The 14,259-nt window shown below is 42.7% G+C and overlaps 1 protein-coding gene across 1 annotated transcript in view; it reads left to right on the top strand.

The window, feature by feature from the left end:
• The window catches only part of LOC119422727 (sodium/potassium/calcium exchanger 3-like), a 34,857-nt gene extending 29,153 nt beyond the window's left edge, over positions 1-5,704 (top strand). Inside the window, exons 12-17 of the mRNA XM_037690121.1 lie at positions 157-397; positions 896-1,062; positions 3,987-4,101; positions 4,190-4,302; positions 4,410-4,475; positions 5,552-5,704. Coding sequence (XP_037546049.1) covers positions 157-397; positions 896-1,062; positions 3,987-4,101; positions 4,190-4,302; positions 4,410-4,475; positions 5,552-5,704 — 855 coding nt within the window. The remainder of the gene's footprint in view (positions 1-156; positions 398-895; positions 1,063-3,986; positions 4,102-4,189; positions 4,303-4,409; positions 4,476-5,551) is intronic.
• Positions 5,705-14,259: the final 8,555 nt, after the last annotated feature.

Genomic DNA, 14,259 nt, shown 5'->3' with positions numbered 1-14,259 from the left:
ACGTTTAGTTGACTCATTCCTGAATGAGCTAAATGTTTAGCTAACTCGGTCCTGAACTAACTGAAAGTTTAACTGACTCAGTCCTGAACGAGCCAGACGTTTAGCTGAATCATCATCTCACAGTATTAACCTTGTCCTCTCTGCTGGACGTTTCAGAGACAGAGACTGATCAACACCACAGAGACCCGGGTCATCACCAATGGGAACTCAGACTCTGCGATCCGGGTCCAGGGGAGGCGGGGCTTGGAGAATGGATTGGGCGGGGCTGAACAGGTGCTGAAGGGGCGGCGAGGGCTGCAGAGGCTGGAGTCAGAAAACGAGACGGTAAACGAGGACAACGAGGAAGGAGGACAAGGAGACGAGAGGGACGGACCTCTGCTGCCTTTCAAAGTCCCAGGTACGACTCCGAGGTCACACAGCAGCGTAAAAAACATTTATAGTGATGAGGCTTAAAAAATCCTTTCATCTTGGATGAAGGGAGTGAAAGTACAGATACATTATAATTTGATTCTGTCTGTAGGAGAGAAGCTGCACAAAATAAAGTCCACTAAGTTATCAAATTAACCTCTGCAGGGTGTTTCAGAACAAATCTCTTTTTTCTGCTGAGCTTAAATTTGTTTCATCCCTTAAAGTCTTGATCTTCATATGGTCTGGGTTTTTTTTTTTTTTTTTACCTCAAACTTTAATAAAAGACACAAGAATTCATACAAAACATAGTTCTGATAAATTAAACATTGAGGAAGTAAAAATATTCTTGTACAAACCCATTTTAGAAACGTTCTTCATAAGATGCTGGGAAAGCTTGAAGATTCTTTTTGTGACTTTAGATGTTGATGTAAAAAAAACCTGAATGAAATCCTGTGATTTGTTGGGTTTGTCCCGCTCTCCTCTCCAGGGGGCGTCTGTAACAAACTGAAGTGGCTGATCATGTGGCCTCTGGCCCTGCTCCTCTTCCTCACCGTCCCGAACTGTGCCGAGCGGCGGTGGGAGCGATGGTTCATGGTCACCTTCTTCACGGCCACCATGTGGATCGCCGGTCTGTCCTACATCATGGTCTGGATGGTGGGTCACATGATAAAACTTTGAGCTTTTAGAAGGTCGAGGTTTGGTTTCATGATGGAACGAATCTCCATGAGGCAAAATGTTGTCATCTAGGGGGAGCTCGGAGTAGAGTCACTGCTTCTCTTCAAAGAAATGGTCAGCAGAGGTGGATCATCTGATTAGGACGCCTCCATTTGGAGTTTGTCTGAGAATACCCCACTGATAGGAAGCCCTGGGACAGACACAGAACTCCCTGGAGGGATTATACTCTCTGGTCTGGGATCCTTTTGGAGTCCTCCAGGGGGAGCTGGAGACTGTCTCTGTGTAAAGGGAGGTCTGGGTTTTTGTCCTGGATCTATTGCCTCCACAACCCAACTACGGATAAGTGGTAGAAGATGGAAATAATTGATATTATTTAATTTTCACCATAAAAAGTGGAAGATCATGAGGAGGAAAATGTGTCAGGAGACAAAGGGAGAAGAGGAAAGTCAAGAAAGTAGGACTGAGGGTTGCAACTCTAAATGTGGGGACAATGATAGGCAAAGGTAGAGACCTGGCTGACATGATGCTGGGAAGGAAGGTAGATGCTTTATATGTCCAAGAGACCAAGTGGAAGGGCAGCAAGGCTCGCAGCATTGAAGCAGAGTTTAAACTGTTCTACCATGGTGTGGATAGAAAGAGAAAGGGAGTAGGGGTGGTCCTGAAGGAGGAGTTGGCAAAGAATGTAGTAGAGGTGAAAAGAGTGTCAGATAGGGTGATGTGTCTGAAGGTAGAAGTAGAAGGTCTGATGCTAAATGTTGTCAGTGGTTATGCTCCACAGGTTGGATGTGATGTGGAGGAGAAAGATAAATTTTGGAACGATCTGGATGAAGTGATAGAGAATATTCCCAGGGAGGAGAGAGTGATGGGTAGGTTTGGTGTCAAATAAAGAAACCAAGAAGGACAGATGGTGGTGGATTATGCCAAGAGAATGGACATGGCTGTAGTCAACACTTGTCAAATGTTGACCACAATGTCAAAAAGAGGAAGTTGGTCCAGAGTCCGGGGGTCCAGTAAAGACCTGATCCCCTCTGGTCTTTAATTTAGACCTCGACTGCACTGAGAGACCATGTCTGGAGGATCTCAGGGCTCTGTGGAGAGTAAAGTCAAGACGTTTAATCAAAGTCATTGGCTGCCATTGATATAAGAATTAATCATGAATCATACAAAACAAATATAAATGAAATAAGTAAAACAAGTTGTGTACAGGAGTGAGCGTTTAGGAGATTGTTACTCATTTATTTGACCGTTTCTCTGTTCAGTCGTTGGTATTTCTGTCCTCTTCTAGCCAGAGTGTCTCTCTGCTGCAGGACTGGTGGTTTTCTAAAATTTAGAATGTTCTCCTCAGTACAGGAAGTGAAGGCTCTCTTCATTTTCTCCATCAGTCAGGACCCATGGCTCCATCAGAACCTTCTGCTGCTCACAGGTCAAGAGTTCTTTCATTATGACTTGACTGTTTGTTTGAGGCTTACTTTTTACTCTTCATTTCTACCTGCCTGCATTTTGTGAGCTTAGATTATTACAGTAAGAAGTCCCAAACGTTCTGCGTGGATCAGGATGTTCAACAGGAACCTGCTTTTATCATTTTCTCCACTGATGACGCGTTAAACTTGAGTAAATTTGTACCTTTGCTGCCATCCAGCAGTCGGTCTTTGGGTCGGTGCAGGAAAATAATTTAATTAGGCTGGATTATAAATACAGTGAAAGAGCAGCAGGTTGTACAGAAACAGCAGCAACAATATAATAAATTACAAATCTGAGAGTAAAAATTAGCAGAGTGCATTGGAATCAATCCGATACCAAGTGAACAAGGGCCAGTATGGCCGATATCGATATATGTGCCGATACCGATACCTTTCGATAATTGAAGTGGATGCACCATTTTGCTAAATCTGAATGAAATTATGTGATTTTTTTTTTTTTTCACCATCAGATTATTAATTTAATAAAATCCAGCAAAGACTCTGGATAACGTTTATGGGTTAATATTAATATTTTCTGTTGTATCATTTCACAACAACACGGCGCCTCCTTCTCCTTTCTGCCAGTTCTCGTCGGGCCTGAATAATCCGGACCTCGAGTCACAGGATGGTACAGCATCAAAGCACAAGAGCATCAAAGCACGAGGGAGGAGGAGCAGGGTGTGGCTGCAATTTACAAATTTAAAAAAATTGTTTCTAACTCATCAACTAGTTGAAGTCATAATTATTGAAGCAGCTAAATGTCTCAAAATCATTAAATATTGACTTCGGGTGTTTAGATCATTAGTTAGACCCAATATATTCTCCTTCTACAACATCGAGCTGTTTTACATGATTGTTGTCTAAATTAACATTAATTATGAATTATATTAAGTTATTGTACATATATTATTAGTAATTTGTGACACAGATCCATTTGGGCTTGCTGTTAATGAAACGGTTGTTTTGTCGACTGGGAGCAGTTGTTGTTGTTTTGGAGAACATCTTCGCTTCTCCACGACGGCACCGGTGGAAACGACAGGCGGGACCGGCAGAGCGCCCTCTAAGGTTTATAGAAATCGATGGGATGAACACAGACCGTCATGGAAAGCCAACAAAACCACAGCAGCCCATGCTGAAAAGCTGAAACAAAGGTGTCGATAATATTACACTGATATCATCTATATCAATACTCATGACAACATTGATAATATCGATATTTGGACCGATCCGCCCACCACCACTAAAACTTTGTTACTATTTTGTAAAATGTAACTAATTTGCATTGTTTCTAACTTTACATTTTGTGTTCTGCATTCACACTTCACTTGGTTCACCTACAAACAATTGTCTGAGCACCAGGAAGCACGGGTTTATTAATTTTAGTATTTCCTGAGGATAAAACCTGTAAAAGTCCTGGTTCTGAGGTGAAGTCTGTGGTTCCAGGTGACGGTGATCGGGTTCACTCTTGGCATCCCTGACGTCATCATGGGCATCACCTTCCTGGCGGCGGGCACCAGCGTCCCAGACTGCATGGCCAGCGTTATCGTGGCACGGCAGGGTACACGCACACACACACAGGTTGTTGGTTGTGGACTTGATTCTGGTCTTGGTGGACCTGCAGAGACGTGTTCCTCTCCTCGCCTCAGGTTTGGGAGACATGGCTATCTCCAACTCCATCGGCAGCAACGTGTTTGACATCCTGGTGGGTCTGGGCCTGCCGTGGGCCCTGCAGACCCTCTGCATCGACTACGGCTCCACTGTGAGTGCTGCTCGGTCAGATTCCTCTGAAGAGAACCTGAATGAGGACACACCGTCCTTTTAGAGCGATTTATTTTCAGTGAACCGAGTCTGTCTTGGTCTCCTCAGATCCATCTGAACAGCAGAGGACTCATCATTTCTGTTGGACTTCTCCTCGCCTCAGTTTTCTTCACAGTAAGTTTGCATCCTTGCGTTTTTGGACTGGAGCATCTTTATGAATTTTCAAAGTGCATGCTCAATAATCCAGGTATAAAATCCAACAAAGTTCAGTAAGGTCATCTGAACGGTTTCTTTTTTTTGTTGAGACATTTCATCCTTCATCCAAAGGACTTCATCAGTCTGAGGAGCCACAGCAAACTTGGTCCCGTGGCTCCTCAGACTGATGAAGTCCTTTGGATGAAGGATGAAACATCTCAACAATAAAAAAAGAAACCGTCCAGATGATCTGACTGAACTTTGTTGGATCTTTACGAGTCCTTCAGCCGACATGAATGTTTGAACACGTTTAGGTCCGTTTTTTTTTTTTTTTTGTAAAATTATAGCTCCAAGATGAAGACCAAGAACTCAAAACTAGGTCACACGATGAAAGGACAAGTTAATCTTCTTCCTTTAGAATTTTGTCAATCTTTGTGTTTTATTTATTTGTACATAAAGTTTAAATTCCTTAAGAGCTACTCTGAAGGAACTTTGTCCCAGATCAAGTTCTTCTTCCTGCTTGATTTCCTGATTATTTATCCAGGAAACATTTCTGCTGCAAACAAAACATAAAACTGTCTCAAAGATTCTCTGTAAGTCTCAGAGAAGCATTTTCCTCCTCAGCCCCCGTCACATGTGGAGTTCCCCAAGGAGCTTTTCTTGGACCCATTTTATTTCCCATCTACATTCTCCCTTTAGGCTTCATTTTTAGAAAACTCAACATCTCATTTCTTTGTTACGCAGACGACACTTGAATCTCAGTCGTTTTCACTGAAACCCCTGTTTGACTGCCTCACTGAGGTAAAAACTTTGAGCTTTTGAAATTGCAGTAAGAATAAAACTAAAGTTATAATTTTTGGACCGAGTGGAAACGGCAACCTTCTCTTATAGATCTGGATATTTCTGAGCCATTTGTAAAATTTGTTTATTTATTTATTTGATGCAAAGACACTTAAACCATTCCGTAATCTGTCTGCTGTTGACATGGGGGAGCACCTAAATAAAGTCAAACTAATGGTGGTTTGTTTGTGGGACTGCGTCTCTCCTGTCCGCAGGTCCTCGGGGTCCATCTGAACAAGTGGACTCTGGACCGCAGGCTGGGCCTGGCCTGCCTCTTCATGTACGCCGTCTTTCTCTGCTTTTCCATCCTCATTGAGTTCAACGTCTTCATGTTTGTCAACCTCCCCATGTGTCGGGACATCCACTGACCTCCTCCTCCTCCTCTTCGTCCTCCGTCCCACAGAGGAGCCGTCACCCGGCTTCCAGTTTGTGGCGCTTTGGAAAGAAGTCCCACCTTTTCTTCGTTTAGGAAGCTCGGCTCGGTTTGATGGAGCTTTGGTGCAATAAACACGAGCAGAGGAAACAGCGGCAGTTGGTGCCGGTCGTGTCACAAACCGAACGTTTGGACGGACAGAACCGGACTGTTCTGGTGAAGGAGCTGCTACTGAAACTGGAAGAGGAGAGAGAAAGTCAGACTTCAGCTGCCATGTTTGTTACTCTTTGTAAGGTCTGGATATAAGCACATATTTAAGGTATTTTAGGTCAAATCTAAGGTTCTGTCTATATTTGAGGATTATAGGAACTCATGTTAGCTGATAATTTTTATTTATCAGTGTTTTAAGGCTGAATGATTTGGAGTTTCTTTGTGTCTCGGTTGACACTAACACTGCATGCGGACACACACAGTGTAGATATTTAACACAAGTGATGAACAGTTTGTCTGTTTGGTTCTGTATCTGTGCAGGTGTGGGCTTTACTGTTCTTTAACAGAACCACAGGTCAGAGGGATTAGCCCTTAGCACCGTCACTTTATGGATTAGAGATTATTTTTTTAATTAATTAATCTGCTGCAGAAACTCAACAAGTAACTACTGAATGTTCTGACCTGGGTCCGCAGAGTTACAGTCCAGAACAAAGTCCATCTGCTGTCAGTTTCAGTTTTAATCAAACGGATCGGGTCTTTATCGAGTTCTCAAAGGATCCAAATCTAACATGAAGTGCACAAAAACAACAGATTACACCGAGTCATTTACTCAACAGAACCTGGTTCCAGTTCTGATCCAGAACCACTTAAAGTAGCAGAACCCAGGTCAGTTGTTCTCAGAGGGTTTGATCTGAACCGTTTGAAAACCCGGTAAAGTCCAGCTCCGTCTAATTTGGATCTAGAACTGAAAGGTGGACTTCCTTGCTCCTTTCTGTAACCTTCAGTCTGAGCAGAGATTTTAATGTTTGTATGTTTTAAAACCAAGAGTATTTTTAGATTAGGAGTCGTAGATTTTTATTGAAGCGTGCGCGGAGCGTTGAAGCCGTCGTCAACGAGGAAGCCGTGATCCTGATTTATTTGCCAATGTCAATTTATTTATGCAGCACATAAAAAAGTTGACCAAAGTGCTTTACGGTTTAGTCAGATTAAAATGAAAACGAGAAAATACAATCAAACAAGAAAAATCAGCTCTTCACTGGTTCTCAAACGCTGCCCGGAGCAAACGCCAAGGAAAAAAGACGAGTCTTGAGCCAAGATTTAAAGTCTCAGATCAGGTGATCTGTTCCACAGTTCAGGAGCAACAAAACCTGATCACTTCTGGACTTTGGATCCAGGCACATCTGCGAGGAACGGGTTGTTGGACCAGAGTGCTCTGACTGGAATGTTAAGAGATTAATATGACGGGGCTGCATGAAGACAATAGTGTCAGGAGCAGTGCATTCAGTTTTATTTCATTTAGATTCAGGAAGTTTAGTTTCAGCCCGTCTTTACTGCTGGTGAAGACTCTGTCATCCAGATGATGATCAATCCAAAGGCAACGGTTAAAAAACAAACAACTGGACTTCTAATCTGAAGCTGAAGATGTTTCGCTTCCATCCGGGAGACTTTCAGTTCAAAAAACCAGTGGAGTGATCATCTCCAACTTGATGGGCAGATACACCTGAATATCATCTGCACACAGTGGTGCTTGAATGTTGGTGAAGCCTTTAGGATTGTCTATATTTCTGCATAAAAATGACCTCAAACATCAGATTTTGTCACAAGTCCTAAAAGTAGATAAAGAGAACCCAGTTAAACGAGACAAAAATGTTATACTTGGTCATTTATTACTTGTGAATTTATTATACTTGGTCAGAATTCATTGTTCCATCAATGATGGCAGGCCATCCTGGCCTAAATGTAGCAAAACAGAGCCAAACCATGATACTACCACCACCATGTTCCACAGACGGGATAAGGTTTTTATGCAGGAATGCAGTTTTCATTTCTCCAAACATAACACTTTTCATTTAAACCAAAAAGTTCTATTTTGGTCTCATTCGTCCACAAAACGTTCTTCCAATAGTCTTCTGGCTTGTCCACATGATCTTTAACAAACTGCAGACGAGCAGCAATGTTCTTTTTGGAGACCAGTGGCTTCTCCTTGCAACCCAGCTATGCACACCATTGTTGCTCAGTGTTTTGGTGGACTCGTGAACATTAGTCAATGTGAGAGAGGCCTTCAGCTGCTTAGAAGTTACCCTGAGGTCATTTATGACCTCGCCCACTGTTCCACGTCTTGCTCTTGGAGTGATCTTTGTTGGTCGACCACTCCTGGAGAAACAATGGTCTTGAATTTCCTCCATTTGTACACAGTCTGTCTGACTGTGGATTGTTGGAGTCCAAACTCTTTAGAGATGGTTTTGAAACCTTTTCCAGCCTGATGAGCATCAACAACTCTTTTTCTCAGGTCCTCAGAAATCTCCTTTGTTTGTGCCCAAACATGTTGAGAAGAGCAGACTTTGATTGATCCTGTTCTTTAACTCACACCTGATCATCATCCCACTGATTGAAAACACCTGACTCTAATTTCTTCTTCAAATTAACTGCTCATCATAGAGGTTCACATACTTTTACCACTCACAGATATATAATGTTGGATCATGTTCCTCAATAAATTAATGACCAAATATATTTTTGTCTCATTTGTTTAACTGGGTTCTCTTTGTCCACTTTTAGGACTTGTATGAAAATCTGATGTTGTTTTAGGTCATATTTATTCAGAACTATAAAAAATTCTAAAGACTTCACAAGTTTTAAGCACCACTGTATATATTTTCTGAAAATAGACCCCAACGGCAACATGTAAAGGTTAAAAAGCATTGGGCCTAAAATAGACCCTTGAGGGACCCCGTAAATCAAAGGAAATGAAGAACATTCCCCTAGATGAAGAGAAAACTCCCGTCAGGCAGGTAGGATCTAAACCAGGATCAAACTGTGCCTTTGATACCGTTCCCTGGTCAAGTCGTGACGAGATGTTCTGGTGGTCCACAGTATCAAAGGCAGCAGAACGGTCTAAAGCAGCAGAACTTCCTGGATCAATTTATTTATGAACTTGTTTCTATTAACAGAACTTGATCATTTGTAGGTTCTATAAACTTTATTTCAAACACAACTGAACTTTTAACTTCGTGGTGAAATGTGAGGACAGCAGGAGGGTGTGGCACGCCGTCCTCTGATGGAGCCGTCCTGTCTCGAGGACGTCCTGAGACATTTCAACTCAAACATCTTTCAGCATGTGTTTAATTAAAACTTGTGTATTTATTTTATATCTGTTGGTGCAGCTCATCTGACAGCCACCAGGGGGAGGTCAGGAGAAGTTCTTTAAACTGGACCTGGTTTCATTTAAGATGCACAAAGTGAAATATTGGTTGTTCTGCATGCCTCAGTCTATATTTAGATTATTTTGTGTAATTTTACTGTTTTTCTCAGATGAACAAGGAGCTGATTGTTTTGCTGTACATATCAGGAGGAATCGGTTTCTGAACTCTTGACGATGGAAACTACTTTTTGATTATTACAGATTCAAAAAATTATTATATATATTATAAATGTTGTCATTACAGATTCAGATTTATTTATTGCCATTCGGACCTCATGATGAGAGCGAAACATTTCCTGGTGCAGCAGAACAAAACAACCTAGTAAGATAAAGTAGGCCAAACAAAGTTACAAATATCAAAAATAAAATAAAGACCCCAACAGGTTGCTGTTCCAAGTTAACAGCGTTCATTATTCAGACATCATCTTACCATACCCAGGTATACATGTTTATACATTATTTAGACAGCTCTCAGCTGATTCCTGTTTGATGCTTGTCTTTTGAATGGTTTGTAGACGTTTAATTTGTTGATAAGGGACCTCGAAATCGAACCAGGAAGAGATTAAAACTTTTGCTCAGTGTTCTCCTTGCAAAAAAACCCCCAAAAAAACTGATTTATATGAATTCTTTGTGCAGTTTGTCTTCATGAGGCAGACAATAAAAGATACAAATAAGTTACTGGTATCAATCAGTGATGGACGGAACCTGGAGAGGACACTTATATTCACCACCAGGTGCAGTGGCGGAGCCAGGGGGTGGCCAATGGTGGCCATGGCCCCCCATAGATCAATTTTGCTCAGTGTCGGGACAATAATCAACCCGTTTTTAACCGACCTGGTCAAGCTGGTGCCGGCTGCTTTCAAGAGGGCAGTAAGTAAAGTGAGGAATAAGCGTCACCCTCTGACTGCAATTACTGAGTGGAAGCAGCTGAGCTGAAACAGGTGGAGCAAGAGAACTGAGCAAACCAAGGGAACTGCCCTAAAACAGGAAAAGGTTTAATAATAAATGTTTTTTTACATTTGGCTTCAGTTGTAGTGGACATCTAGTGTTGATGTTGCAAACTTACCTTGGGGGGGGGGGGGGGGATTTTTCATATAAATGAAACGCATCAAACTTGTTTTTTTTTTTTCTTGATCAGTCAAAGACGTTTATTTCCAAAAGATACACAACAAAAAGTGACGAAGACGTTCTACAATCAACGGGTCAATAAACAGAGTTTTGGACTCAAGAGTTCTTATAATCGGGAACGCCACAGAACCCGAACAGAACAGCCGGACTTTAATTTCTATAATTACTGAACAGAAACGGTCTTTAAAGATAAAGAAAACAAACACAACAAATGGCTCCCGAGTAATTCAGCAGTACACAGGTATGGTATATTTGTTACCTGGAGTTGTATTTGAAAAAATACTGAGGCTTACATTACGATATCATCTAAAAAACCTGGTCAATAATGCTACAACGAAACAAAACATAAAAATAAGATAAATGGATTCCATCTTTATTACTCCAGATCCCAGGAGAACAACGTTCTTAAATACAGTTTTTCCATTTTGGCATCATATAAAAACATTTATTTAATCCTCAGCACATTTTATAAATCTGTTAATAAATAAACAGGGACTGGGTCCTTTCACCCCCTCAAAACACCCGTCTTCTGTCCTACAAGACATTGATTGAGATGATACCAACGTTATATTATAGAGTAGGTATCATGCCGAGATCAGATGATGATCAAGGTGTGCGACTCTGGCTGAGCCTTCTCCATCGCCTCCACGTGATGCTGGTTGCCCTTCAAAAACATCAGCCTCTCAAAGTTACCATCTGGCAGGGCGGCGCTCTGGGCCCTCACAATATCTCTGCCTAGAGAGAATAGGCACTCGAATGCAGCACTGGATGGGATGGCGGTGTTGTACTTGGTGAACAGGTCAATCAAGACCTGCTCATCCAAAAAGGTGACATCAGTCAGGGTCTCCTTTGAGCTTGCCTCCAGCCAGGTCTTCACCAAGTTCTGCGCCTTGGACTTCAGTGACCTGTGGCTCCTGCTCTCTGGGAACCGAAGGATGTTGCTGAAGAAATCGTCTTTCTCGTCCTCACTGCTGGTGGTGCTGCTGTCCTCATTGGTCTCCATTAGGGCCGTCTGTACAACGGTCTCCATGACGTCCATGACTCTGCTCACCTGGCTGTTACTATACTGCTCCAGCCAGAACAGGCGAAACTTGGGGTGGAAGGCAGCGGCCAGCTGGCACTCCTGGTCTTCTAGAAGGAGCCCAAACCTTTTTGTGATGCCTGCCAGTATCGCATCTACCAGAGGACTGCAGTACAGGAGACGTTTGAACTTGGCCTCCTTCAGCTTCATGATGGTAGCTGCTACAGTTGGTAGAAGGCACCCGAGATAGGCCTGGTCCTCCCCCTGGATTTTATCCAAGGCATTTGCAACATTAGACATCACCTGGACGTACTCGCTCAGGAAGCCAACATCAGAATCAGTGAAGGTCTGCAGCTTCAGCTGTGCCATCACCCTGTGGACAGCTCCCCTATTCTTCTCCAGTAGGTTGTTGAGGACAACAACAGACTCATAGGTAGAGTTCCAACTGGTACTGCTGGGAACCACCAGCCTCCTCTTCAGCTCGTCCAGAATGCAGTCTGCTGCCACCGTGCTGCGGCTCTGCAGATTCCACACCTGTCGTGCCTTCGACATGGCCTTCTCGTAGGCCGACTTGAATGAAGTGCTCTCAAGAGCCTGGTTGGCATCCACGCTGGCTACCAAGTTGAAGGTATGGGCTGCACACTTCATGTGCACTGGCAGGTTGAGGCCCAGGTCACTGGACTCATCAAGGACGGCATCAACAGAGATGTACTCAACTTTATCCACACCCTCAGCCTCAAGATCTACGTCCAGGTCCACATCTTTGACGCCTTCCACGTCCGGATCGGCTGCAGCCTTAGCGATGTCTGGCAAGAGTTCAGCTTCTGTACCAAACTGCACAAAGTTATTTCCGTTGTCTGTCGTGGTCCTGGTCACCTTGTCTTGCAGGTTAAACTTGTAATGGGTGTCCACCATGGCCTGGGCGAGAACATCAAAGGTGTGATGTCCTCTGATCCGAGAGCAGGCCAGGACGGCATGCTGTCTCGTGCGGGTCTTGGGGTCCAGCCAGTGTGCCGTCATCCCCAGGTAGGATCTATTGTGCACCGACCAGCAGTCTGCGGTGGTCGCCACCCAGGGGACATCCTTGAGTAATCTGTAATATTAAAAAATTAAATGTAAAAAGACAAGCTGTAAAGTTAAAAACTAAAGAAAAAAAACTACTGTATATATATATATATATATATATATATATATATATATATATATATAAACTACAACTAATGCAGAACATGATGGTAGGCCTATATATAAAAAAACTAGCCTCATCTGCATCTCCACACAAGCTGCAATGGTTATTGAGAGCATGTGGCTTGTACAATATTAGCGGGTAGGAAGGAGGCAGGACAGTTGATTCAGTCTCTTATGAGTTATAAGACACTGATACTCCTATAAGTCTTAAAATAAAATATGATTAGTTTTAACCATATTGTGTTTATTACAATCACAGATTAGATAAGTTAATAGTTTAACATTTGTTACTAGGCTGTTCTAAACTAGGCCTGTCACGATAACAAATTTTGCTGGGCCATTAATTGTCTCAGAAATTATTGCGATAAACGATAATATTGTTGGAAATTTGACAATAATTAGTAATTATTGTCAAATTTAATAAAAAATGTTGGTTAATTTTATTTTGCATGTAGTGTATTTTTTGACCACCTGATGGCAGTATAAGGCTGTCTGAACCAAAAGGATGGATAGTGAGGGAGCGAGCAGCGGGTCTTAAAGGAAAATAGGAGGAAGTCTCCTTGACGTGACATGGGCCGTCTCTCCTTCGTTTTTTTCGGTTCTCAAAATGGTGCACACAAAGCTTTTAATAAAAAACATCAGTAAACAAGTTCTCAGCTTCTTTTTGCAGAGAAAAACAACTTTTTACACGAAGGCACGTGTTTCAACTGTGAATTTTTGGAGCTTCGATAAGACGGTGACTGTGAAGACGTAATTATATATAGAGAGACATTCCACTGTATATAACATTTAATTTGAGTACATTTTATTTAATTAATTAAGAAAGTATCTATTTAAAAATTTCAAGTATGCAATAATAATGTAATAAACTTGTAAAATTTTAATAAATACCTTGTAAGATACTCTTCCAGATGTTTATGCCTGGCCAAGATCGTCTTGCCCAGGGTGCAGCGGGACATCAACGTCTTCGTGGGGTTCAGGGTCTTGATCAGGTCGACAAAGGTGGGGGACTCCGCGACATGCAGCGGCAGCATGTTGTCGACAAACAGGTCTACGATCCTTCTGTCCACCACTGACTGAAGGACGCCAGCGCCAGAAGTTTGGACAAACGTTTCACCAGTGCTGAGCTGGTGTGCTTTCTTTGCACATGGCTGTGACGACTGGTTTATGACACTGCCACCAGAAGATTGCCTGTGTTTCCCACGGGAAGAACCGGCCCTGGTCCTCTCCTCAAACTGGAAGGCAAGCGCTGGGTGTTTCCTCTTGACATGTGACTTCAAGTTGTAGAGACTCGCCGTTTGACCCTTGATGGTGATCTGCTTGGGCTGGCACATGACGCACTGGAAGTACAGGACTTTGGCGTTCCACTTATCCCTTGCCGTAAAGACAAAGTAGTCCTTCAGGTGGGGCCATGGGTTCTGAGACTCTGGGGTCTCAACCTGAGCACACTCTGCCTCACCCACAGCCGTTGTAAACTCCTCATCATCCTCAGGCCGAACAAAATCATCTTCACCTTCTGTAATGATAATAACTTGATAAGCCGATACTGCTGTAACACAACTCACAACACAGATACACAAGTTACACAATGCTGTTCAGCTGCTGCCGCTGCGTCAACCAATCAGTAGGGGTGCGACTCTCTCGTGTCTGGCGATTCGATCCGATTCCAATTTTGGTGTCACAATTCGATTTAAAATCGATTTTTCGATCCAGAAGCAAAAATAAAAAATAAAAATCTAGGAACAAATAATTCATCCATCCATCATCTTTACCCACTTCTTCCTTTACAGGTCATGGGGGT

The sequence above is a fragment of the Nematolebias whitei genome, chromosome 16, assembly GCF_014905685.2.
Source record: "Nematolebias whitei isolate Nwh7 chromosome 16, NemWhi1, whole genome shotgun sequence".
Taxonomy (NCBI): Eukaryota; Metazoa; Chordata; class Actinopteri; order Cyprinodontiformes; family Rivulidae; genus Nematolebias; species Nematolebias whitei.
This window is presented reverse-complemented; position numbering and strand designations above follow the sequence as displayed.